The 23,960-nt window shown below is 35.8% G+C and overlaps 2 protein-coding genes across 6 annotated transcripts in view; one reads left to right on the top strand and one right to left on the bottom strand.

Moving 5' to 3' along the window:
• Positions 1 to 23,555, top strand: part of Slc30a5 (solute carrier family 30 member 5) — a 38,075-nt gene extending 14,520 nt beyond the window's left edge. For 2 of the 5 annotated variants that reach the window (XM_004862836.4, XM_087189502.1), the window contains exons 5-16: positions 1,774 to 1,861; positions 5,869 to 5,956; positions 6,992 to 7,068; positions 7,658 to 7,828; positions 8,768 to 9,056; positions 9,306 to 9,514; positions 10,081 to 10,238; positions 11,056 to 11,185; positions 14,402 to 14,603; positions 16,334 to 16,560; positions 21,272 to 21,400; positions 22,583 to 23,555. In XM_004862836.4, coding sequence (XP_004862893.1) covers positions 1,774 to 1,861; positions 5,869 to 5,956; positions 6,992 to 7,068; positions 7,658 to 7,828; positions 8,768 to 9,056; positions 9,306 to 9,514; positions 10,081 to 10,238; positions 11,056 to 11,185; positions 14,402 to 14,603; positions 16,334 to 16,560; positions 21,272 to 21,400; positions 22,583 to 22,753 — 1,939 coding nt within the window. In that variant the 3' untranslated portion in view covers positions 22,754 to 23,555. The remainder of the gene's footprint in view (positions 1 to 1,773; positions 1,862 to 5,868; positions 5,957 to 6,991; positions 7,069 to 7,657; positions 7,829 to 8,767; positions 9,057 to 9,305; positions 9,515 to 10,080; positions 10,239 to 11,055; positions 11,186 to 14,401; positions 14,604 to 16,333; positions 16,561 to 21,271; positions 21,401 to 22,582) is intronic. The other 3 variants (XM_021242935.2, XM_087189504.1, XM_087189503.1) reach the window with 3 other exon arrangements.
• The window catches only part of LOC101697214 (ankyrin repeat domain-containing protein 26-like), a 43,062-nt gene continuing 40,230 nt past the window's right edge, over positions 21,129 to 23,960 (bottom strand). The window contains exon 16 of the mRNA XM_087189588.1: positions 21,129 to 23,702. The gene's annotated coding sequence lies outside the window, so the exon portion shown is untranslated. The remainder of the gene's footprint in view (positions 23,703 to 23,960) is intronic.

The raw sequence follows: 23,960 nt of genomic DNA, 5'->3' as shown, positions 1-23,960 counted from the left end.
CATGGTGGTGCACATCTGTGATCCCAATTCCTTGGGAGTCTGAGGCAGGAAAGTCACAAGTTCGAGGCCATCCTAGGTGACAGTGAGACTGTCTCAAGAGGGCTGGGGATGGAGCCCAGTGGTAGCGCAACCTGGGTTCAACCCTTGGTACTGCACAAACAAAACAAACGCTCCTTTGGTGCTTCATAGTTTGTCTTATTTTAGGTATTACTGTTGATATATTTATTTTCTTAAATTATCATCAGTGTGTTCCCATTACAGATTTTTGGTTAATGAGAAAAATGAAGGTGTATTTAAAAAGCAGGTGGAAATCTGTTACTATTTAGATCCCATAAGCCTCCTTTAACTTGTGATGTTTAATTTTTTCAAAAAAATATTTACATATATAAATAGAATAAATAAATATAGCTATAAAGATGTTTAAAGAATAATAAAATAAACATCAGTGTTATCTAACATTCAGCCTCCAAAATAAAACCTTACCGGACAGGTGTGGTAGTGCACACCTGTAATCCCAGCACTTGGGAGGCTGAGGCAGAAGGATTGCCACAAATTCAAGGACAGCCTGAACTACATGTGAGACCATGTCTCAAAAAACAAAAAATAAATATAAATGAAACCTTACCCAATACCTTTGAAACCCTGTGAGCCTTTCTTGATTGTATCCCCCACCTCCTCCCTGCCTTTGATATAACCACTGCCTTGATTTTTCTTTAGGGTTTTACATCTTGCTTTTTCTTTTTAGTGTGGCAAGCTTTTTACTTTATATAATGGAATCACATTGCATGTATTTTTCTGCAACATGCCTTTCCCATTCAGTGTTATGTTTGAGATTTGCACGTTTGATAAATGTATATAGGTACTCATTTTTATGGTAGGTTTTTTTGTTTGTTTGGTCGGTTGGTTGGTTGGTTGGTTGGTTTGGTTTGGTGTTTTTTGGTGTTTTGTTCTGTTTTGTTTTTCCAGACAGGGTCTCAATATTGTAGTTCAGGCTGGCCTTGGACTCACTGTGTATTCTAGGCTGGCCTCCTGCCTCAGCCTCCCAAGTGCTGAGATTACAGGTATGCCCTACCACACCAGCTTATAGTAGTTTTTTTAAAATATAACTTATATATCTTAAAATTTACCTTTTTAAAATGTGCTCTCTTCAGAGCTGGGTGCTGTTGCACACACCTGTCCCATGTACTCAGGAGGCTGAGGCAGATCACTTGACTCCAAGGAGTTCAGTGCCAGCCAGGGCAACATAGCAAGATCTTGTCTCCAAAAAAGAAAATAGGGGGAATAGCAGTATGGCTCAATGGTAGAATGCTTGCCTAGCTTGCACAATGCCCCAGGTTTGATCCCCAGCACCACAAAAAAATTAATTTACTAATTAATTAATTTCAGTGTAAAATTCAGTATTTTATTGTATGTTCATAAAATATCATTCATTCTTATTTCTATATAATAATCCATTCAGTGGAAATATTCATCTGTAACATTTACTTTCTTAGTAGATACGTAAGTTGTTTCTCATTTTGACCCACAGCAAGCAATGCTGATATGAGCAGCCTTTTAAGTATACTCTGTATAATATAATCCTAGAAGTAATATTATTGTATTTTTAGCTTCAACTTCTCTAAGGCAAATACCAAAATATTTTCCAAGATAATTTTACCTACTTAGTTTTCTCATAATGTTTTTTGTGAAACCAAGGAAATACTTTTACTCTAGGTGAATTCATCCTTTCTGATAAAGATATATTCCATAAATTACAATGTTTTGTCTTTGTAGGACTCTGCTGTTATTTGAACACAGTGACATTGTTGTCATCTCATTACTCAGTGTTTTGTTCACTAGTTCTGGAGGAGGACCAGCAAAGGTAGAATTTTCCATTATCAGTGACTTGAAATGAGAAACATGGTTGTAAAATATTATCCAAAGCAAAAAAAATCTTATGTTTTACCATTTCAAAATAATGCAGGAGTGTTTTATACTAATTCTACATTTTTCTTACAAAAACATTTTTCATCTTTTTATTTTTAAATGATTATAGATTTCTCAGAAGTTGTAAAAATCAATGTATCTTTCACTTTCCCCAAAGATTATTTCTTAACAAACAAAACTGCACTATTAAAACCAGGAAATTGGATCAGTACACTCTATAGACCTTGTTCAGAGTATACCAATTTCACATACACTTGGGTATGTATAGGTTTGTGTATCACCACCTCAAACAAGATACCATACTGACACCACCACAAAGATCTTTATATTGTCCCTGTACCCCCTTTCCCACCTCATTCTTAATCCCTGTAAATTATTTTTGGAAAATACCTATAAGCTTGTTAAATTTAAAGTCTGAGTACTTGGCGCACACCTGTAATCCCACCACTCGGGAGGCTGAGGCCAGAGGATCACCACAAGTTCGAGGCCAGCCTGAACTGCATAGCGAGACCCTGTCTCAAAAAACCTAAATAAGTAAATAAATTCTGAGTACAAATGACTGGTAGATACATAAAAAAATGTTCAGCATTGCTGGCCATTAGAGAAATGTGAATTGAAACAACACTGAGATTTCATCTTACCCCAGAAAGAATGGCTATTCATTAAGAAATCACATAATAACAAATGCTGGAGAGGCTGTAGGAGGAAAATGGAACCCTTCTACATTGTTGGTGGGAATGTAAATTACAACCACTATGGAAATCAGTATGGAAATGCCTCAAAAAACTAAAAATAGGGGCTGGGGATTTAGCTCAGTGGCACCATACATACCTCACAAGCACAAGGTCCTAAGTTTGATCCCAGGTACTGGGGGGGGGGAGAAAAAAACACTAAAAATGGAAATTCCACTTGACCCAGCTATTCCCTTCTAGGTATCTTCCCAAAAGAGTTACAGACATCTTATTACAGTGATACATGCATACCCAGGTTTATAGCCACATATTCACAACAGCTGAATCTTGGAAGTGGTCTATATATCTATCAACTGATAAATGGATAAAGAAAAGTGGTATTTACACATAATGGAATATTGCACTGCCATAAGAAAGTTAAACTTGAGTCATTTGTAGGAAAATGGATGTACCTCAAGATGATAATGTTACGTGAAATAAGTCAATCACATAAGTTTAAATATTGCATGGTTTCTCTTACGTGAGAAACCAAAATTATAAAGAGTAGCGGGCCGGGGATTTAGCTCAGTGGTTCCACCGTCTGCCTTGCAAGCACAAGATCCTGAGTTGAATCCCCAGTACCAAAAATAAATAAGTAGAAAGAAAGAAGGAGAAAGCAAGCAAAATAAAAGATAATAGGGAGTAGGGAGATAGATCTTTCTCAAAGGGGAAAAGAATCAAGAGACTGGAGGGAGGAAGAGAAGTGCAAAAGATGAAAAAAAAGAATTGAAACATGTAATGTATATGTATCAGCTCCACAAGAAATGTAAACATTATGTACTACAAACATGTACTAATAAAATGTTTTTTCATTAAAATAAAGTCTAATGAACATTTATCCAACACTTTGCCAATTAACATCCCTATACATTTAAGTAATTCACCTATTATACTCTTCTGGAAAATGAGTTCCAAATCTACAGTTATAAACTGTGAGAGCCACAGTGTTTCTGTCTTAGCAAATTTAAAATTTCCTATGAGTGGTGCATTGTCCTAAATGCAGGAAAAGAGAAGTAAAGACAAAGATAATAGTGTCTGTCCTGCAAGGGAATTTTAAGCAAAGAAATAAAGGGGGAAGACTAATCAAGTGAACAAAATAACCTGCCAAGTTTAGAGCACAATAAGAAAGCACCTGGCTCTCAAATTGAGTGGTTAATATTAAAGCATAGGCCACCAGTTTGTCCTTTCCCCCTATTCATGTAGCACTTCAAAATTTCAAGTGCATTAAAGTTTTATGTGTTAAAAAAAAAATAAGCTGGGCCCGGGGATTTAGTTCAGTGGAGCTGCTGCCTGCCCTCACAAGTGCAAGGTCCTGAGTTCAATCCCCGGTACCAAAAAAAAAAAAAAGTTGGATGTGGTGACATGTGCCTATAATCTAGCACTATAGGAGGCTGAGGTAGGAGGATTTCAAGTTTAAGCCTGGCCAAGGAAACATAGACCTTTTCTCAAAATAAGTTTTAAAATGGCAGTGCTCCTTTGTTTCATTTGGAGACAGGGTCTATGTTAATTCAAAGGCCCTGGGTTCAATCCCTAGTGCCACACACACACACACACACACACACACACACACACACATCTAACAATGTACAACAAGATAATCTACAGTATAAAGTAGAAAAGAACTTTCTGAGTATTAAAGCAATGGGGAAAACTTAACAGAAATTACCACAAATAAAGTTTTACATTTCTTTTAAAATATCAATCACATCAGTTAAGAAAAACACTTAAGTTCTACAAAAGGAAGGTAATGGCAGGAGGGGATATAAGGAAGGTAGGTGGATCTGATCAAAATGTTTTATGCATGTATGAAAATATGCCAAATTAAAACCTAATATCTTATAAAATTAATAGGAATAAAAATATATTTAAAAATACAAATTATTTCAAAATAGGCAGTACTAATAATCAGAAATGAGAGTATAGATCTTATATATCCTCTCAGTAATGAATCAAAGACCTGACCAGAAGTGGTGATTTTTTTTAAATGATTCTGAAGCATGACAGAACTTTCAGTTGCCCTCTTTGTTAATAAAAGGTTATTATTGCCAGGCATGGTGGCCCACACCTGTTATCCCAACACTTGAGATACTGAGGCAGGAGCATTGCCATGAGTTCAAGGCCAGCCTGAACTACATAGGGAGACCTTGTCTCAATAAATTAATAAATAACATCTCTGTATTTTAGTGTTTTAATATGTACTGAGTTTTGTCATAATACCACATTGAGAATTGGGTGGTAATCACATATGAATAGAATGGTATCTTCACTTTTCATTTCAATTTTTTTTTTGGTACCAGGGATCAGGACCTTGCACTTGCAAGGCAGGCAGTGGCACCACTGAGCTAAATCCCCAGCCCATTAAATTTTTATTTACTAGAAATATTGCATTGTACTTCCATTAGAAGTATTTATAATATACTTACATATAAATATATGGAGTGTTACATATACAGTATTGTAAGTATATATATTATACAGGAAGTACCTGTAAATTCATAAGTATAAATGTATAGTAATGATAGTTTAGAGTTTTTATACCTCACTTTCTGAAATATTTACATAAATGAGGCTAATATGTCCTTTGTAAAATTTTCTTTTGTCAAATTTCTTTGCCTGAAATGAGAACATAAACTTTAAAAACTTACCAGCTTGCGGGCCAGGGATTTAGCTTAGTGGTTCTGCTGCCTGCCTCGCAAGTGCAAGGTCGCGAGTTCGATCCGCAGTACCAAAAAAAAACCTTACCAGCTTAACTCCTTTACACCTTTACTGGATCTTAAAAATGACTTTGCTAATTTTCTTAACATGGCCTCATGATTCTTTTTCCTTAGAACAAGTAGAAACAATAATAGCCTCCTCTCCCTTGCAAGTTATACAGTGGAAGTCCCTACTAATTATTCTTTAATTGAGGCTTTTCAACCAGATTTAAAATAACATTTAGGAAGATTGATTCTGTAAACATTAACAGTTTGTTCATATTAACATGGCTAGCCATGTTAGCAAGGAAATAATTTAAGATGTCAATATTAGGTGTCTTAATTGCTCTTAAAATATTCTACAGAATTTGTTGGATCACTTTATTTTTATATTTTATAATGTCATGTTATTTTTTAAATTTTTTTGGTAATGTTTCTCTAGCATTTGTGTAGTTGTCATATTAAGAATCAACCCTTGAAAAAACTATCCTTTGTTATTTTTTTTGTTTCATTTTCAGACCAGGGGAGCTGCTTTTTTCATTATTGCTGTGATCTGTTTATTGCTTTTCGACAATGATGATCTCCTGGCTAAAATGGCTGAGCACCGTATCCTTTTTGCAGCAGATGGGAGTTATGTAAAGACTTGTGGAATTATAGAAGACTGCAGAATGGGAAAGAAGAGATGAATGAACTAAACTGATCAATCATGAATGAAACTTCCATAGATTAATGAGGACATCCTCATTATTCATAGAATGAACAGTTTCATTCTGTTAGATGTTTTAGAGCATTCAGTGTTTTCTAACAGTACCCAAAATTTCAGAAATTCAGACATTGAAGGAATATATTAGAATACCCTGGTGCTACAATACAAACATTTCAGTTTCTTCATCTGGTTTTCACTTTCTTGCTCTAAATTGTTGCTACAGCTCAGCCTCGGAACATCTCTTACCTAACCACACCTTTCTGGTCAAATATGTCTACTGGCTTTTTTCTGACTTTATGCCTTGTTTCCTATCCACCTGCCATTGCCTACTCCAATTAAGAGAACTCAAAGCACTCATTTTGGCTTTTCTGGCTACTGATGTGATTGCCCTAAAAGCTTATTAGTAAAATAATTATTTTGTCTCAATGAGCAGGGAAACATGACTTTAATAAAGCTCCAGGTTGCTTGTGATACAACCTGTATTCCTCACCCAGCCACTTTTACTTGCTGCTTGCTTTGCTGGGGCTTAGGTGACAAGTTCAAGACTGATTTTATGTTAGTCTAAAGTACAACCTTAATTCTACTAGACAAGAGTGGTTCAGGGAGATGCTTTGTTGTTGTCCTTTTGTCCTACTTACACTACATATGCATGTCTTTTGGAGATGAAATACTAAACTTCAGCCAGTATATCTTAGCATTATTATACCTGTTTTGGAGACAACAAAAGAAACATAAGCCATTCCAGTTTATAAACTATTTCCCAAAATTAAATTTTAGATTTTTTGATTTTAGAGAACCATTAAGTTATTTTAGGGTATTCAGGTTTGGGGCATCAGTCTGTATGCAGATCAGAATAATGTAGCTAAAATTTCAAGAGGATTTAAGCTTCACAGAGTTAATGTTTGGAATTTTTTCCTTTACTATAACTCCCTTAGCTGAAGGACATCATGACAGTGCTCTAACTCACATGCTTTACACAGCAATTGCCTTCTTAGGTGTGGCAGATCACAAGGTATGTTCTTTGTTGCTAATGTGAGCACAAGATGCTGAAAAGTAATAGCAACCATAACTTTGTTTCTTTGTTTTTCTTTTTGTTTTGAGACAGTGTCAGTAGTTCAAGCTTGCCTTGAACTCATATGTTGCCCAGGATGGCCTCAAACTCACGGAGATCCTCCTGCCCAGTATTGGGATTACAGGGGTGCACAACCACACCTGGCCAGCAGCTATAACTTTAAAAGTCCATTTAGGACCGGGGATGTAGCTCAGTGACCCTGGGCCTGCCTCACAAGCACAAGGTCCTGAGTTCAATCCCAGTGGGGGGGTGGGGGGGTGGATTAAGCTATCAGGGTGTATAACTCAGTAGTAGCCCACTTGCCTACCATCAACAATTAAGTAGTTAAGTAATTGAGGATATGAGAAAAAAAAAAGACTAGTTCCATTTCTTTTTTTTTTTGGTACCAGGGATCGAACTCAGGACCTTGCACTTGCAAGGCAGGTGCTGTATCACTAAGCTAAATCCCCAGCTCCATTTCTTCAAATATATATTTAAGGATTGAATATTGTCTGTGTTTCTAATGAGACTTATCTCATTTTACTTACAGGGTGGAGTACTGTTGCTAGTACTGGCTTTGTGTTGTAAAGTTGGTTTTCATGCAGCTTCCAGAAAGCTCTCTATAGATGTTGGTGGAGCCAAACGGCTTCAGGCTTTATCCCAGGTGGTTTCTGTGCTTCTCTTGTGCCCATGGGTCATAGTTCTTTCTGTGACAAAGGAGGTAAGAGCAAGAATGTATTAGTAATAAGTAAAATTACTATTACTTATAAATTTCTGTTTGGCCAGGTATTTAGCTCAGTGGTGCCACCGCCTGAAAGGAAGGTTCCAAGTTCCATCCTGGTACCAAAAAACAAACAAACAAATTTCTGTTTAGCACATTATTATTTGTTTGGGGGATGGTTTATTTGGTTTTTTTGTTGGGTTTTTTTTGTGTTTTTGGTTTGTTTGTTTTGAGACAGAGTCTTGCTCTGGAGTTCACGCTGGCCTTGAACTCACTGTGTGAAGCTCAGGCTGGCCTAGAACTCAAAGTGATCCTTCTGCTTCAGCCTCCCAAGTACTACAGGTGTTACAGGTATGCACTACAACACCCAGTTCTGTTCAATACATTGTATTTTGTTTTAAATTGCAATTGAAAAAAAAGTAAAAAAAATAAATTGCAATTGAAAGTATCTTTGCTTTTCCTTTGTAGTTTTTTTTTTTAATTTGGAGCTGATTTTATTGTTTATAAAAAATACAAGTCAAATACTATTACATTAATGCATCTTTCACATTCCTATGGTCCAAAGGAATTAGTTGAAAAAACTGTCAGACTCAGGGATTATAGGTCACCTCATATTTATAAAAGCACCACTGAGCTAAATCCCCAGCCCAACAGTACTTTCTTTTAAATTATTCAGAAAATAGTAGGGAAATGTACCAATATCTTGTATTTCTTTTTTTTTTTTTGGTACCAGGGATCAAACTTGGGACCTTGCGCTCACAAGGCAGGCGTCGGCACCACTGAGCTATATCCCTGGCCCTGTATTTCTTATATATTAGCATTTTATGAATCATGAGAACATTTGTTTATATATAACCAAAACATCTTGTAAAATATGAACTTTATATATACATATATATAATACTGACCAGTTTTTGTTTGTTTGTTTTTCATTTCTAGAGTAAAGTTGAATCTTGGTTTTCTCTCATTATGCCTTTCACAACGGTTATCTTTTTTGTTATGATCCTGGATTTCTATGTGGATTCCATTTGTTCAGTCAAAATGGAAGTTTCTAAATGTGCCCGCTATGGATCCTTTCCCATACTTATTAGTGCTCTCCTCTTGGGAAATTTTTGGACACACCCAATAACAGACCAGCTTCGGACTATGAACAGAGCCACACACCAGGAGAGCACGGAACATGTCCTGTCTGGAGGAGTGGTCGTGAGTGCTGTGTTCTTCGTTTTGTGTAAGCATTTTCAAATTTATTTTTATAGATTACAAATTTATTTTTATAGATTCTGATGTTTAAATCATTTGTTTTTATAGATTTATTTTTAACAAATTTACTTTTATAGATTCTGATGTTCAAATCATTTATTTACTTGGCTTTAGAAATTGTTCAGTATTTGCATGTCATTGCTTGCTAGCAGTTACTGTGTTTTTGGTAGCTTTAACTTTTTAAAACTTCTATAATATACTTCTTTTTTCTTTGTAGCTGCCAACATCTTATCGTCTCCCTCTAAGAGAGGACAGAAAGGTACCCTTATTGGATATTCTCCTGAAGGAACACCTCTTTATAACTTCATGGGTGATGCTTTTCAGCATAGCTCTCAATCCGTCCCTAGGTTTATTAAGGAATCACTAAAACAGATTCTTGAGGAGAGTGACTCTAGGCAGATCTTTTACTTCCTGTGCTTGAATCTGGTAAGACTTTTAAGTATTCGTGGCATATCTTAAAAGATCAATATTTTGATTTTGACAGAATGACATCATTTTAGTACTTCACAAATTTCTGTTAGAAACAGACTAAAATTTATATTTTCTCTTAAGTATTTGTCAAGATCACAGCACCATATTCGACTACTTAAACAAGATACTATGGAATCGTTCAGTATGCTATTTTGAGTCCATAAATAAAGTAGCTTTTCAGATTTTTATCTCCTTATACGATGTCACTACAGACCACTGATAGATAACATTTTAGCGCCTCGTTTATTGGTTTTTGCAGATATAAATAAAGCTACCATGCCTCCTTTTAAACAGCTTATAAAATGAATATATCTGGTTTAGCATAGTTTCTTACAATTTATATAAAATGAGGTTTCTAGTATAAATGGAATTAACTAAAGCAGACTTTGAGTAGATCTTCCAAGAAGGTTTTGGTAATTAAAGGTTAAAATCCTCATGATTAAATTCTGATAAATCTTAAATCTCTGTTGTAATGTATTCCCCAACATCCTCCTCTAATACTGTTTTTAAACATTTTTTAGCTCTTTACCTTTGTGGAATTATTCTATGGTGTGTTGACGAATAGTCTTGGTCTGATCTCAGATGGATTCCACATGCTCTTTGATTGCTCTGCTTTGGTCATGGGACTTTTTGCTGCTCTGATGAGTCGATGGAAAGCAACTCGGATTTTCTCCTATGGGTAGGTACATTGTCTATCAAGGTAACATGGTACAGTGAAAAATCAGGGTGCAAATTCCATGGAAGGGAATAAAAATGTATTACTTTTAATAGAGATAATTTTAAGGTCTTCATTTTTCTTTAGTTTGAAGTAGATACGAACTAAGCATTTGCTAAATACAATAGTGAACTCAAGGTTAAACTCGCTGGCAAGTTCTTTTCATGGGCAAAGAGCAAAAAAGAAGTTAAAATCTTAGGATCTTTGCCCAAGGTGGTTTTTTTCTTGGTTTTTCTTTGAGGAAGTGGAATATGCATGGTTGTTAAAAAGACTTCTTTTTAACTTAGTGTTTGTTAAAAAGAACATTCAAAATTTGAAGTAGCTATACATAAAAATGTTCATTAAGTATAATAATATTAGAATCTTTTGTGCATGGTATTTTGATAAGAATACTAAATTAGTAAATTTAGCTCTTACTCTCAACTGGTTATATCTTTAATGTTAGATGAACCAAAAGTACAGATAATTTTGGCACAAAGCAAAAATCTATGTGCCACAACAGATACAGAGCACATCAAGGATTTAAAAAAAGAAATAACTTCTTACTAAGAATTAGGAAAGAATTTTTGTAAGAGAGACACTAAAGAAGGACTTTGAATATGTAAAATTTCAACAGAAATATCTGTGGAAGGACTGCCCAGTATTAATACGATACTTTAAATATTGGTAATTTTCTATTATTTATTTAGTAGTTTGAAAATCTGGACTTGTTTCCTCATTAGTAAAATAGTAATGTTATTAAATACTTATTTTCCTTTTCTAAAAATTACTGTGTTTTTAGGTATGGCCGAATAGAAATTCTCTCTGGATTCATTAATGGACTTTTTTTAATAGTGATAGCTTTTTTTGTGTTTATGGAGTCAGTGGCTAGACTGATTGATCCTCCGGAATTAGATACAAACATGTTGACAGTAAGTCTTTTCCTTTTCCTATTTGAATTTCTACTCAGATTTACAGTTTTTCTAGCATTTATTGATCTAGAAAGTTTTATTTTAGTTTTATTTAAATCAACTTCTTTTCTTGCTACATAGTATCTGTCCCTTATCCCATGGTTTTTCTGTCTGCAACTTTAGTTACCTACAATTAACCATGGTCTGAAAATATTAAATAGAAAATTCTATAAATAATTCTAGAGTCAGGGATGTAGCTCAGTGTGCCACACCTGCCTGGCAAGCATAAGGTCCTGAGTTCAATCCCCGGTACTGGGAGAAAAAAAAAATTCCAGAGTATAACTGGCTTCTACTACATGTTTATAATTGCTCCATTTTATTATTAATCATTCTTGTTAGTGCTTGCTTCGGCAGCACATACACTAATCATTCTTATTAAACTTTTATTGTGCCTAACGTTAACTTATACGTATAAGTTAAACTTTATCATGAGCATGTATGTGCAGGAAAAGATACAGTATATATAGGGTCTGGTCTTAACCATGGTTTTAGATATCCGCTGGGGGTCTTTTTTTTGTTGTTAGTCCTGGAACCACCTGTGGGAGGGGGCGGGGTCTTAACATATCCCATGAGGATAAGGGAAAACTATCAATATTTGAATCTTAGAAATTAGATGCTGAATCTTAGAAATTAATTAATCCTTTTCTCCAATATTTTAGTAGTTAAAATATTAGAGTATATAATAAAACGTACAATATAGGTTTCTGACTTTTTAAATGTTTTTGTTTGAAGATGTATTTTTAAATACCTGAGGAAATTTGTAATGTTAGAGATAAAATCAGAAAAAAAATTAAAATTTTAAAGGTTTTACTCCATAGATTATTTCACTACTATAGAAATGTTTAATATTCTCCCCGTACTTCCAGACCTTTTTGTGTGCTGTCTCCAATAGTTGGCATGCACCACCCCAACTCCTACCCTACACATCCTCCCTTAAGATTTTGCTCACCTGTTTGTCCTTTTTTCCTTAATCCTTCCTCTTTTATATTCCCTCCCACAGTTCCTTAGATTCCTTCTCTCAATATTCCCACTGAACCTTGCACATTCCTCTTTTTAACAACATTAACAGTTATTTAATTAATCATTCTTCCACAATTAAAATGTGTTTTAATTCAGAACCTAAATTATGTATCATTAACTGTTTGATTGTAGCATCTTCTTCATACTAGGAAAATTAGCGATTAATCATCAAATGACTTAAAGCAGTTCTGAATCTTGTTCCTGGAAGCATACATTAGTACTAAATGTTTTTGGAATACAGTTTAGAAATACACATTGAATCTTTAAAAGCTCTTTTTTTTTTTCTTTTTTTTTAATGGTACTGGAGATTGAACTCGAGCACTAAGCCACATCCCAAGCCCTTTTTAATTTTTGAGACAAAAGTCTGGCCTCAAATTTATGATCCTCTTTTAGCCTCCCAGTTAACTGGGATTACAGGCATATGCCAATACATCTGGCAATGCCTATATCTTTTAACCTTTAGTGTTTACCGTACAGAAGCAATGAGAGAGTAAGTCATATGGTTAACATGTACAAGGCCATGAGTATAATCCCCAGCACCAAAGAGAAAAATATCATAAAGAAACATTTACACAAGTATTCAGAAGTATGTGATTTGTTGTGTCACTGTTTATAATAGTGAAAAAAGTGGAAATAAATAAATGTGTACCAGTGAAAGGACTAGTCAAATAAATTTCTCGTCCATATAATAGAATATTATGCAGCTAGTTAAAAGAATGAGATAGGTACTGGCATGAAAAATATCTATAAGATGTACGAAGTGAAAAATTGCAAAATAATGCAATTCTGTTATTGGTTTTAAAATAAATAAATGTATATTAGTATATACATAGAAAATGTACTACTCTGAGGGTAGAATTACAGGTGACTTTCACCTCCCCTTTTTTCTGATGAAATATGCAAAAATAAAGTCTTTCTCAGTAGAGAAGTATTTATAAGATGGTAGAGTTTCCATAAGCAGTATTTGATTTCATTCAGACTCATTAACTTATAACAAACTTCCAAAGCTAACTGAAATTTTAAATTTTGGCAGACCAGTGGTCTGAGTCACAAGAAGTAAATAAGCCCCATACATGTTTACTAAAGTAAATCTCTTCTTTACTATGCCTAAAAATGGCTAAAATTATTTGTATCCCTCATTTTTATATTTACGTTTTATAAAACAAATTGATTTCTTTAAAGGAAAAAAATACGGATATATGTAAATTAGTACAGTGAGCTATTCTTCAAAATAATTTTATGAAAGAGGAGAAAGCTAACTGCTTGTCCTTTGGAGTATTATTGTGGCACTATTAAGTCAAGATAATTTTATTAACTTTGTTTAAAAAGTTGAGCAATTGCTACTGTATGTTGCATTTTCATTATGCCTTTTTTACAACAGAAAATTTTACTATAAAGGCACAGTAAGGCCAGGCATGCTGGTTCATGGTGTAATCCCAGCTACTCAGAAAACTGAGGCAAGAGGATGGCAAATGCAAGGGTAGCCTGGGAAGTTAGTGGGACCCTGTCTCAAAATACAAAATAAAGAATTAAAAATTAGGGCCAGGGATTTAGCTCAGTGGTTCTGCTGCCTGCCTCACAAATGCAAGGACCAGAGTTCGATCCCCAGTACCAAAAAAAAAAAGAATTAAAAACTAAAAGGCACAGTAGACTGTATTTGGAATCCACTAGTTAATATAATACAATCATTATTATACAAATTGTTGAAATTTACCTAGTTGTATAAGCAAGATTTGAAATACAGTGTGTCCTTGCCATGGTGAGCAGTACTTTCAAACTCTAAATAAACAAAACTTTGCACCATTTACCTATACATAAACCACGTACTTGGTTATGTACTTTTAAATCACTTATGTAAAGTAAATCCAAACTTGTCAGTTTTGTTTGGTATTTGAAAGTTAAAATGATTCTTCTAAAATTCACATTTTTTTTTGGTACTGGAGATCGAACTCAGGATCTTGCCAGGCAGACATGGAGCCACTGAGCTAAATCCCTGGCCTTAAAATTCACGTTTTTAACATTTTGTGCTTATGGAACTTAGGTTTTACTCTGAATATTTTCAAAAATATAAACAAAAACATATAGCTATGTAATTTTAAATAACAAGTTTATTTTTAAAATTACAAACTTAAAGATTTTCTGTTCTCCTTTTGCTAGCCAGTCTCAGTTGGAGGGCTGATTGTAAACCTTATTGGAATCTGTGCCTTTAGCCAGGCCCATAGTCACAGCCATGGACCTTCTCAAGGAAGCTGCCACTCATCTGATCATAGCCATTCACACCACACGCATGGACACAGTGACCATGGGCACGGTCACAGTCACGGATTCTTAGGTGGAGGCATGAATGCTAACATGAGGGGTAAGTCCTTGCAAAGTACTGTCCTACCTTTCTCCTGTCTTCTCAATTGATAATCCTGTGTTTGTTTTTATTAAATATTGGCCTTCTTGTACAATTGCATTTATAAAAAGCAGTATGTGGCAGTCAGGCTTGTTGCTACATGCCTATAATCCTAGCACTCAGGAGGCTGAGGCAAGAGGATGGCAAATTTGAAGTCAGCCTGTGCCACATAGTGAGTTCAGTGCCAGCCTAGACTACATAGTGAGACACTTTCTCAAAAGAAGAAAAAGCAGTATGTGCCCCCAAAATGGGTCTAAAGTCATGTGCTATAGAAAATGCTCATGTGCTAGTAGTAGTGGTGGTACATTCCTATAACCCCAGCACTCAGGAGGCTGAGGCAGGAGGATTGACACAAGTTTGAGGCCAGCCTGAGCTACATAGCAAGACCCTGTCTCAACCAAAAAAGAAAACACTCATGCTTATATAAGTAAAATGGAATATTACTCAACCTTAAAAACAAAGGAAATTCTGTAATATTCAACAACATGGAAGAACCTTGAGATTATGGTAAGTTAAATAAGCTCATCACAGAAAGATAGTTACTACATGATTCCACTAGCATGTGATGACATTCATAGAATCAAAGCACAGAATAGTGGTGACTAGAGAGGGAGAAATGAAGACTGCTAGTCAGCAGGCGAAAGTCTCAGTTAAGCAAAGTAAGTTTTGGAGATCTACTGTATAACATTGTATCCATAAGCACTATGGATGTATGATACCATTAAGAGGGTAAAGCTCATGTTAAGTGTTCTTACCACAATAAAGAACATTTTTGAAAAAATGAAAAGGGCTGGGGATGTAGCTCAGTGGTATAGTGCTTGCCTAGTAAGTGAGGGCCTGGGTTTGATCTTCAGCACCCCAAAACAGGGAGGAGGGAAGTGGGCAGGGAAAGAGGGAGGTAGGAGGGAAGAGAGGGACAGAGGGAGGGAGGATGCATTTGTTCATAAATTCCATTTTTAAATAAATTATAATTATACATTCATTTTGTTTTGTGATAAAGAGGAATAAATCCACACCCTCAAGCTTGCCCAGCAGACTAGCACCCCTACCACTGAGCTAGATCCTCAGCCCCAATAAAATCATTTTCATACTGGCAGATGAATAAATATTGGTTGCTGGGAAAGGTTGAAATATACCATTGTGAACTTTCACGAAAAAGGAAAGGAGGTGATGTATTATAAAAAATGGGGGGTGCAGGGATTTAGCTCAGCGGTTCTGCTGCCTGTCTTGAAAGCTCAAGGACCTGAGTTCGATCCCTGGTACCCCCCCAAAAAAATAAATATATATATATATATATACACGTATATATATATACACGTGTATATATATATACGTATGTATATATATATACACGTGTATATATATATGGGGATATAGTAATCGCTTCTTGCTGTTTAATATAAAGAATATGGGTAAGTCAAAAACTGAAGCCTAAGTTTTATGATACCTTTCCAGACAAACCAAAGAGTCTTAAAACTTAGCACACTGTGTCCTTAGCTTGCCCACATCTTTACCTTTTGTACTCAAAATACCTTAAAAACAGTGACTCCATTTTAGTCATTTTGAATTACCAGCCACTAGCAAGGTTCATGGTGCCTAGTAGGTACCCAGAAATACTGGTAGGATAGGTGAAAGAATTAAATTAGATGCACCTTAATTTTTAATGTTCTTGTTGTATATTTTATCTGTAGGTGTATTTCTACATGTTTTGGCAGACACACTTGGCAGTATTGGTGTGATCGTGTCTACAATTCTGATAGAGCAGTTCGGGTGGTTCATTGCTGATCCCCTCTGTTCTCTTTTTATCGCTGTATTAATATTTCTCAGTGTTGTCCCACTGATTAAAGATGCTTGTCAAGTTCTGCTTCTAAGACTGCCACCAGAACATGAGAAAGAACTACACATTGCTTTAGAAAAGGTACTGTATGAAATTTTTTCATTACTTTTTTTCATTTAAAAATGGCATTCAAAATTAAGAGAGTTTAGTTCACAAGAAATATGTAAAATATGAATGAAGAAAATAGTTTTACTTAAAGGACATAAAAGAGGGACTGGCTAAATGGAAAGAGATACTTTCTTGGATAGGAATGCTATATCATGAAAATGTTGATTTTCCTTTTTTCTAGATCTCAATTCAGTTGCCTCTCATTGGGATTTTGTTTTTCTTTTGGAAGATAGATAATCCTATATTATTTGGAACTGATTTGGAAGAGTCAGTATTTGAGAATAAACAAAAAGGTAACCATAGCCAGGGTTTAGCTCAGTGGCGCCACACCTGCCTTACAAGCACAGGTCCTGAGTTCAATTCCTGGTACTGAAAAAAAAAAGGTAGCCATAAAAGTATAGAATTAATTAGTGGGATCCTATTTTATAATTTTAAAGTTACAGAATTAACATACAAAGCTAACATCTTGGACCTTTCATAAGAATAAACACATAAATCAATTTTTTTAAAAATGACAGTTTGCAGAACCTGCTGGCACATGCCTTTAATCCCAGCTACGGGGGAGACTGAGGCAGGAGAATCACAGATTGATTGCTAGGCTGGGAAACTTAGGGAAAGCCTATCTCAAAATAAAATTTTTAAAAGGGCAAGGATATAGGTCAGTGGTAGAGTACCCATGAATTCAATTCCCAGTACCATGAATAAAGAATAGTTTTTTCAGAAACAGACCTAAGGAAAAAAACTATCCTAGGAATTAATGGAATTCAATAGATAGCAAAGATGGCATTTCAGATAGCGATAAAGACTGCTAGGCCAGGTATGGTGGTGCACACCACCTGGCACTGTGCAGGCTAAGGCAAGAGGATCGCCATGAGTGCAAGGCCAGCCTGAACTACACAGCAAGACCCTGTCTCAAAAAACCAAAAACCAAATCAGAACAAAACAAAACAAAAGCATTTACCTACCTAATCAACCAGCTTACCACATTTCCATTTCATAGAAATGAAAACCTGTGCTGTCATAGGAGGACTGAAGAAGATGCAGCAGTTTCTTTCCTGTTGGTACCAGTCTTTTCCAGAGCAGTGTCCAGAGTTTTCAGAGAAAAAAAAAAAATCACTAAGTATAGGAAGCTGGATGAAACCCAGAGTCCTGATCCTCCCTCAGCAGTATCCTAGGCAGGGTGTAAGTGCACCCCAGAGCCAATAGTGGGCCACCTGCTGTGTCCCCCGTAGCTGTCGGTGGCTCCTGCACTCAGGAGTGAAGTAGGTTGGAGACATGAACACCCAGCCTGCAGGTGAGCAGCAGCAGCGTCTTCTGGAACCTGGTAGACATTTGAAACTTCAACTCCCACCCTAGACCTGAGTCAACCTGCATTTTAACAAGGTCATCAGACACTGCTCAACTGCTTGTGTGCATTTGCTCAAGACTTCCTTCCCATGTCCCACTTTGCAGAGGGGAAACTGAGGCTCAAGGTGTATATTCTAATCAGTTCCTCAGTTTGGATTTCAGATCTAGGCTCTTCACCACTGCACCTTACAGACTGGACCAGGCTTCAGGCTGTGTAGCTTACTAGGCCCTCAGTCATCTGGACTTAAGAATCATTGACCTTGGGCTGGGGATATAAATCAGTGGCATCGTACCTGCAGTGAAAGCACAAGGTCCTGAGTTTGATCCCTGGTACCGCAAAAAAGAATCATTGACCTTGAACTAAGGGATGTGTTCTGCCTGTTCTCATTGTTAGGACCAGATGAAGTAATTGCTTTTTTTTGGTTCCGGGGATTGAAGTAATTGCTTTTTGAAGGCTCTGTGACCTTTAAGACCTTTATAAATACTACAAGGTTATCAGAGTAGGTTTTACAGTATTTTGGACATTACTTTCTACAGCACATTATCAGTACTGTAAGTCCCCTACTTAGGAACAAGAACGTCCATAAGTCAGATTCATTTGTAAGTCTGACCACACCTTTGACATAAATAAATATACAATATAAAGCATAAAAAAAGAAACATACAAATACTATAAATTATATTTATAGGCAGACATGTAAGCTACTTTTATGATTTTTTTCATCTACGACTGTAATTTGAGGTCCATTTATGTCTGTGAAACTTTGTAGTCACTAACAGATTGTCAGAAAACTGGGGTTAATCTGCTAATCAGTATTTCCACTCCATTATACCTGACAGCAATATCTCAAGGTGGATTTGCCCCAGCGCGACTTACTTGGAGCCTGTGAGCCTCTCTCCTTCTACAGCCTCCTACCTCAGATTCCCTCCTTCCTGTTTGCTTTGTCTGGTCCTCTTTCCTCCCATCCCTCATTCCCAGGCATCCTTCTACCAGGCCCTTACATTCTCTTTTCTTGTCCTCAGATGGTCTTACTACCGAAAGAACAGTGTATTCAAACCAGTTTGGATTAGCAGTTCCTTTAAACAGACATTAATGTGCCAATCACATAATTGAATGTAATTATCATGCAATAGAATCGTTTTTACTAGTCATTATTCTAAAGCAGTAAGCCTTGGTCTAAATATATAGTGGTTGACTTTAAAAAAGAATCTATCTAAAAAAGAATCTATCTATGCCATATATTTCCAACAGGTTAAATATGTAAATAAAATTATAAAATGATTAAAATACAATGGACCCTAGAATTACAAACTCAGTTCTTCACGAGGGCTGGTTGTAACTCAGATTGGTCAGTGGAAGGCTCAGGCTCCTCTACACAGCCTTCAAATTCTTTCTCCTGTGTACAGGCAGAGCTCGGTATCGTAGAGAGACACTGGCCCAGGATTTCTCAATAAATCCAGAACTCTTTAAGGGTTAAATCTGTATCTGAGGCCATCTGGAAGCACAAGTGGCTGGCATTTAGGTCATAATCCAAGACTGTCTGTAAGTTAAAACTAAAATGGCAGTTGTAACCCAAGTTGTTTGTATGTCAATCCAGTTGTGACTTGAGGGTCCACTATAGAAAAATATTTTTATAATTACAGAAGTAGAGAAAATCTTGTTTGTTTGTTTTGTTGGGGTTTTTTTCTTTGTTTTTTGAGATTGGGCCTCACTATGTAGTTCAGGCTGGTCTTGAACTCATTATGTAGCGCAAGGTGACCTCAAACTCGAGGTGATCCTCCTGCCTCAGCCTCCCAAATGCTGGAATTAGAGGCTTGCACTACTATACCTACATAGAGAGACACTGTCTCAAATACATATATGCATACATACATACATACATACATACATAGATGGTAGATCCATGGGTAGTAGATAGAGAGTAGATGGATAGTAAAAAAAAGACACAATTACATAATAAAATACTTTAACTATGTGGCTTGCCATATCAAAGTAATTGGGATCTACTGCTGCAAAGTTGCCATCATGATTATGGAATGAAGTGTTGCCCATAAAGTGTTTCTAGAATTGAACGGAAAGCCAATTAAGATTTTTTTAAATTAAAAAAAAATAAAAAGGAAAGAACAATGAATGTGATCATATACTGTAAATATGTACTAGTAAAAATTTTAAAATTAATTATAAAAAAGGAAATGTTGGAATTGTGAGCTTTTTTTGTGTGTGTGTTAAGAGATCAGACCCACATCCTTGTGCATTTTAAGCATTTGCTTTATCATTTGGCCCACACCCCCAGTCCCAGCTGCAGCATTGTGACTATTTAATTCATTTTTATAAAATTAGAGAAGTTTTCAAAAAAAAAATTAGAGAAGTTTTCTCACCTTCTCATAATTAGTGAATATTACTTTTTGTTTTTTGGAAGTACAGTACTAGAGACTGAACCCAGGGCCTTCACACGAAACAACATCTACCACCTTTTGTTTGTTTTTGTGTTTTTTTCCTACCTCCTTTTTTTACCATTTTAAGATGGTCTCACCAAACTGCCAAGACTGGGCTCAAACTTGCAACCTTTCTGCCTTAGCCTCACAGGGTGCTAGGGTTACAGGGATGCACCATCATATCCAGCTTTTTTTTAAATTTTGAGACAGGGTCTCACTACATTGATCAGCCTTTCCATTCTCCTGCCTCAGCCTCCCAAGAAGCTGGGGTTATAGGTATGTGCCACTGCACTTTTTTTTTTTTGGTACCAGGGATCGAACTCGGGTCCTTGTGCTTGCATAGCAGGTGGCGAAACCACAGAGCTAAATCCCCAGCCCATAACATTAATTGCATTTAGTGACAGAATGCAATGGAATTTAAGGGTTTTTTTGTTTGTTTGTTTGTTTGTTTGTTTTGGGACCAGGGATCGAACTTGGGACCTTGTGCTTGTGAGGCAGGCGCCAGAACCACTGACCTAAATCCCCAGCCCGCCACTGCACATTGTTAACAATAATGTAGTATTATATTACATGGGTAGCCAGTAATTTAACTGACCCTCTATTGTGGGACATGGAGGATATCTTTTCACTCTGTTATCTTGTGTTATGATTGCATGTAAAGGAATCCATGCCATGTCCAGGTAATGTTTACAGTAGGCAAATCAAGCATTACATCAGTGAAAAAGACACCTTTACTCAAGCTAGCTGTCTCTCTCTCATTACTTCCCACTTCTGGCTTTTTTTTTTTTTAGAGATTCCTAGACCAAAGAATCTGTGTGTTAACTTTCTAGCACAAAGCATCCTCGTTACGTTAAGTAAATTATCCTGTAAGAACATTTATATCACTTCTTTTATTTGACAGATACAGAAAATTGAAGGATTAATATCATACCGAGACCCTCATTTTTGGCGTCATTCTGCCAGTATTGTGGCAGGAACAATTCATATACAGGTGACATCTGATGTGCTGGAACAAAGAATAGTACAGCAGGTAATAATCTTCTGTTTTTATAATTTCATTTGAGATAATTCATACATAAAAGTGCACAGATCATTCTTCATACAGCTCAACAGTCATTTACTTTTCAAAAACAGTCTTTCAGGGGCCGGGGATTTAGCTCAGTGGTTTCGCTGCCTGCTGCGCAAGTGCAAGGACCCAAGTTTGATCCCCAGTACCAAAAAAAAGCAAAAACAAACAAACAAACAAAAACAGTCTTTCAGGGTTGGGCATGGTGGCACACACTTGTAATCCCAGCAGTAGGGAAGCTGAGACAGGAGGATTACTGCAAGTTAGAGAACAACCTTGATTACATAGTTCAAGGCCAGCCTGAACTATGTACCAAGACCCTGTTTCAGAAACAAAACAAAACAAAATCTTTCAGCAGCCTAAGGGTAATTAACAATAATTATTTTTTAATTAAAACAACTTATTCTTTACATTTAGATTTATTTTATATCCAAAAATGGTTACAATCAAGTTTTAGTAAATGTAAAAAATTCATCTGTGATCCATTTTGGTTCTCAGTTGATTATAAAGAAATGTTACTGTAAATATATCTCTAAATAACCAAGTTGGCAGAGTATATGCTATATTTGGATATATGAATCAAAACAGTTCTATAAGCCCAGCATCATGGCATATGCCTGCAACCCTAGCTAGCACTCTGGGTAGCTGAGGCAGGAGAATCATAAGTTAGAGCCCAAGCTAGGCAATTAAGCAATTTAGCAAGACCTGATCCTAAAACTAAAATAAAAAGCTGAGGATGTAGCTCAGCATAGAGGCCCTATGCTTAATCCCTGTACAAAAAAGTTCTATCACCTAAGCTAAATGTGCCAAATGGGAAACCATAGGTGTTTTTTCTCCTTTACTTCAGTGTCAGGTCAGGGCTGATCTGAATGCAGTGATGCAGCCAACTAACTGATCATAGGCAGTTTCAGCATTCTTCCTTCTCCACTCTCACTGCTTCACTTACTAGCCTAAAATAAACAAATGTCAGGTCAGTAATTTAATGATCTTCCTAGAAATCCACTTAACATTTTGACTAAATAGTAAATATTACTTTGAGGTTTTGTCTTAGACTATCTTCAGCTATAATAATGTGATATTAATTATTTAAGACATGTACTAAATGCATTACTCTAAATGCTTTAAAATTTTTGGTTTTTATAACAGGTTACAGGAGTACTTAAAGATGCTGGAATAAACAATTTAACGATTCAAGTAGAAAAAGAGGCATACTTTCAACATATGTCTGGCCTAAGTACTGGATTTCATGATGTTCTGGCTATGACAAAACAAATGGAGTCCATGAAATACTGCAAAGATGGGACTTACATCATGTGAGATAACTCAGGAACACCCCTGGCCTGTCAGCAATGAAGATTAAATAACTCAGTGTTTGTAATAGTGCCCAAAGGACAAAAATGCACATAATTGTACAAAACCTTTTAAAGCTCACTACTATTTGGAGATTGGATCAAGGAATCTTTCTTAAAGAAAATTTAAATACAGAATTAAACATTATTGGTACAAGAAAAATAATTACCACATTTGAATTATGTGTATGAAAGGAATCTTAACATTTGAGTGAACATGATATATCACATCATCTTCAAAAATGGACACATGGGCCGGGGACCTAGCTCAATGGTTTTGCCGCCTGCTGCGCAAACACAAGGACCCGAGTTCGATCCCCAGTACCAAAAAAAAAAAAAAAATGGACACATAATGATGGATTCTAATGAAAACCAAAATTACTTGTTTACTTTCTATCAGAAATCATCTCCATTGTAAATATGTATTTACATTTTATTACAGAGACCCAAATGAAGTTTTTAGTCAATTTTTTTTGCATAACCTGAGATAAAATAGGAATAAAAATTCTATATTTATGGATTTTCTGTATATAAAACTGGTTTTTAAGTATAATTTAAGTCCATTAAGTAAAATCTAACTTGCCACTTTAAATGTAAACTTAATTATTTAGAAGAAACTTTAACCACTGATTTGAGATAAGCAGTGAAAACAGGAAAGTATCACATTACAGTTTTTGATGTATTACAAGACCAACCACTCTGTAAAATAAATTTTTTTTACTTTTGGTAATTTTTGCAAATGAATAATTTATTAGGGCTAAGAACTTACACTAAGTTGTGTCTTTGTTATTCATTTATTCACTTGTCATCTTCCTCCAAAGCAGAATGCTCTATCTCTTGTTAGACATCTGGCATTCTGGGTTGTTATCTAGCTGGTACCCAAGCAATCCTGGGCTTTTCATCATTCCGTCTACCTCCTTACACCATGGAAGAGCCAACCAAGAAGAGTTAGTAACTGTCAATTCAGAGCTGAACACTGCCTGTGCAAATAACTTTTTTCTAATTTCTGGAAGATGTATATATATTTTTAAAATTCGAAGAATAGCTATATCAAGGTTTAATAAGTAAAACTTGTCCATAAATCTTTGGGCAATGAAATTAAAATACCCTACAATTACTTTCCATAGTGATGCCTAATTTATATCTCCATTTCCAATTTTAACTGTGTGCATAGT

Source organism: Heterocephalus glaber, unplaced genomic scaffold (genome assembly GCF_053883595.1).
Source record: "Heterocephalus glaber isolate CG9 unplaced genomic scaffold, H.glaber_assembly_v1.0 deba00001543, whole genome shotgun sequence".
Taxonomy (NCBI): domain Eukaryota; kingdom Metazoa; phylum Chordata; class Mammalia; order Rodentia; family Bathyergidae; genus Heterocephalus; species Heterocephalus glaber.
This window is presented reverse-complemented; position numbering and strand designations above follow the sequence as displayed.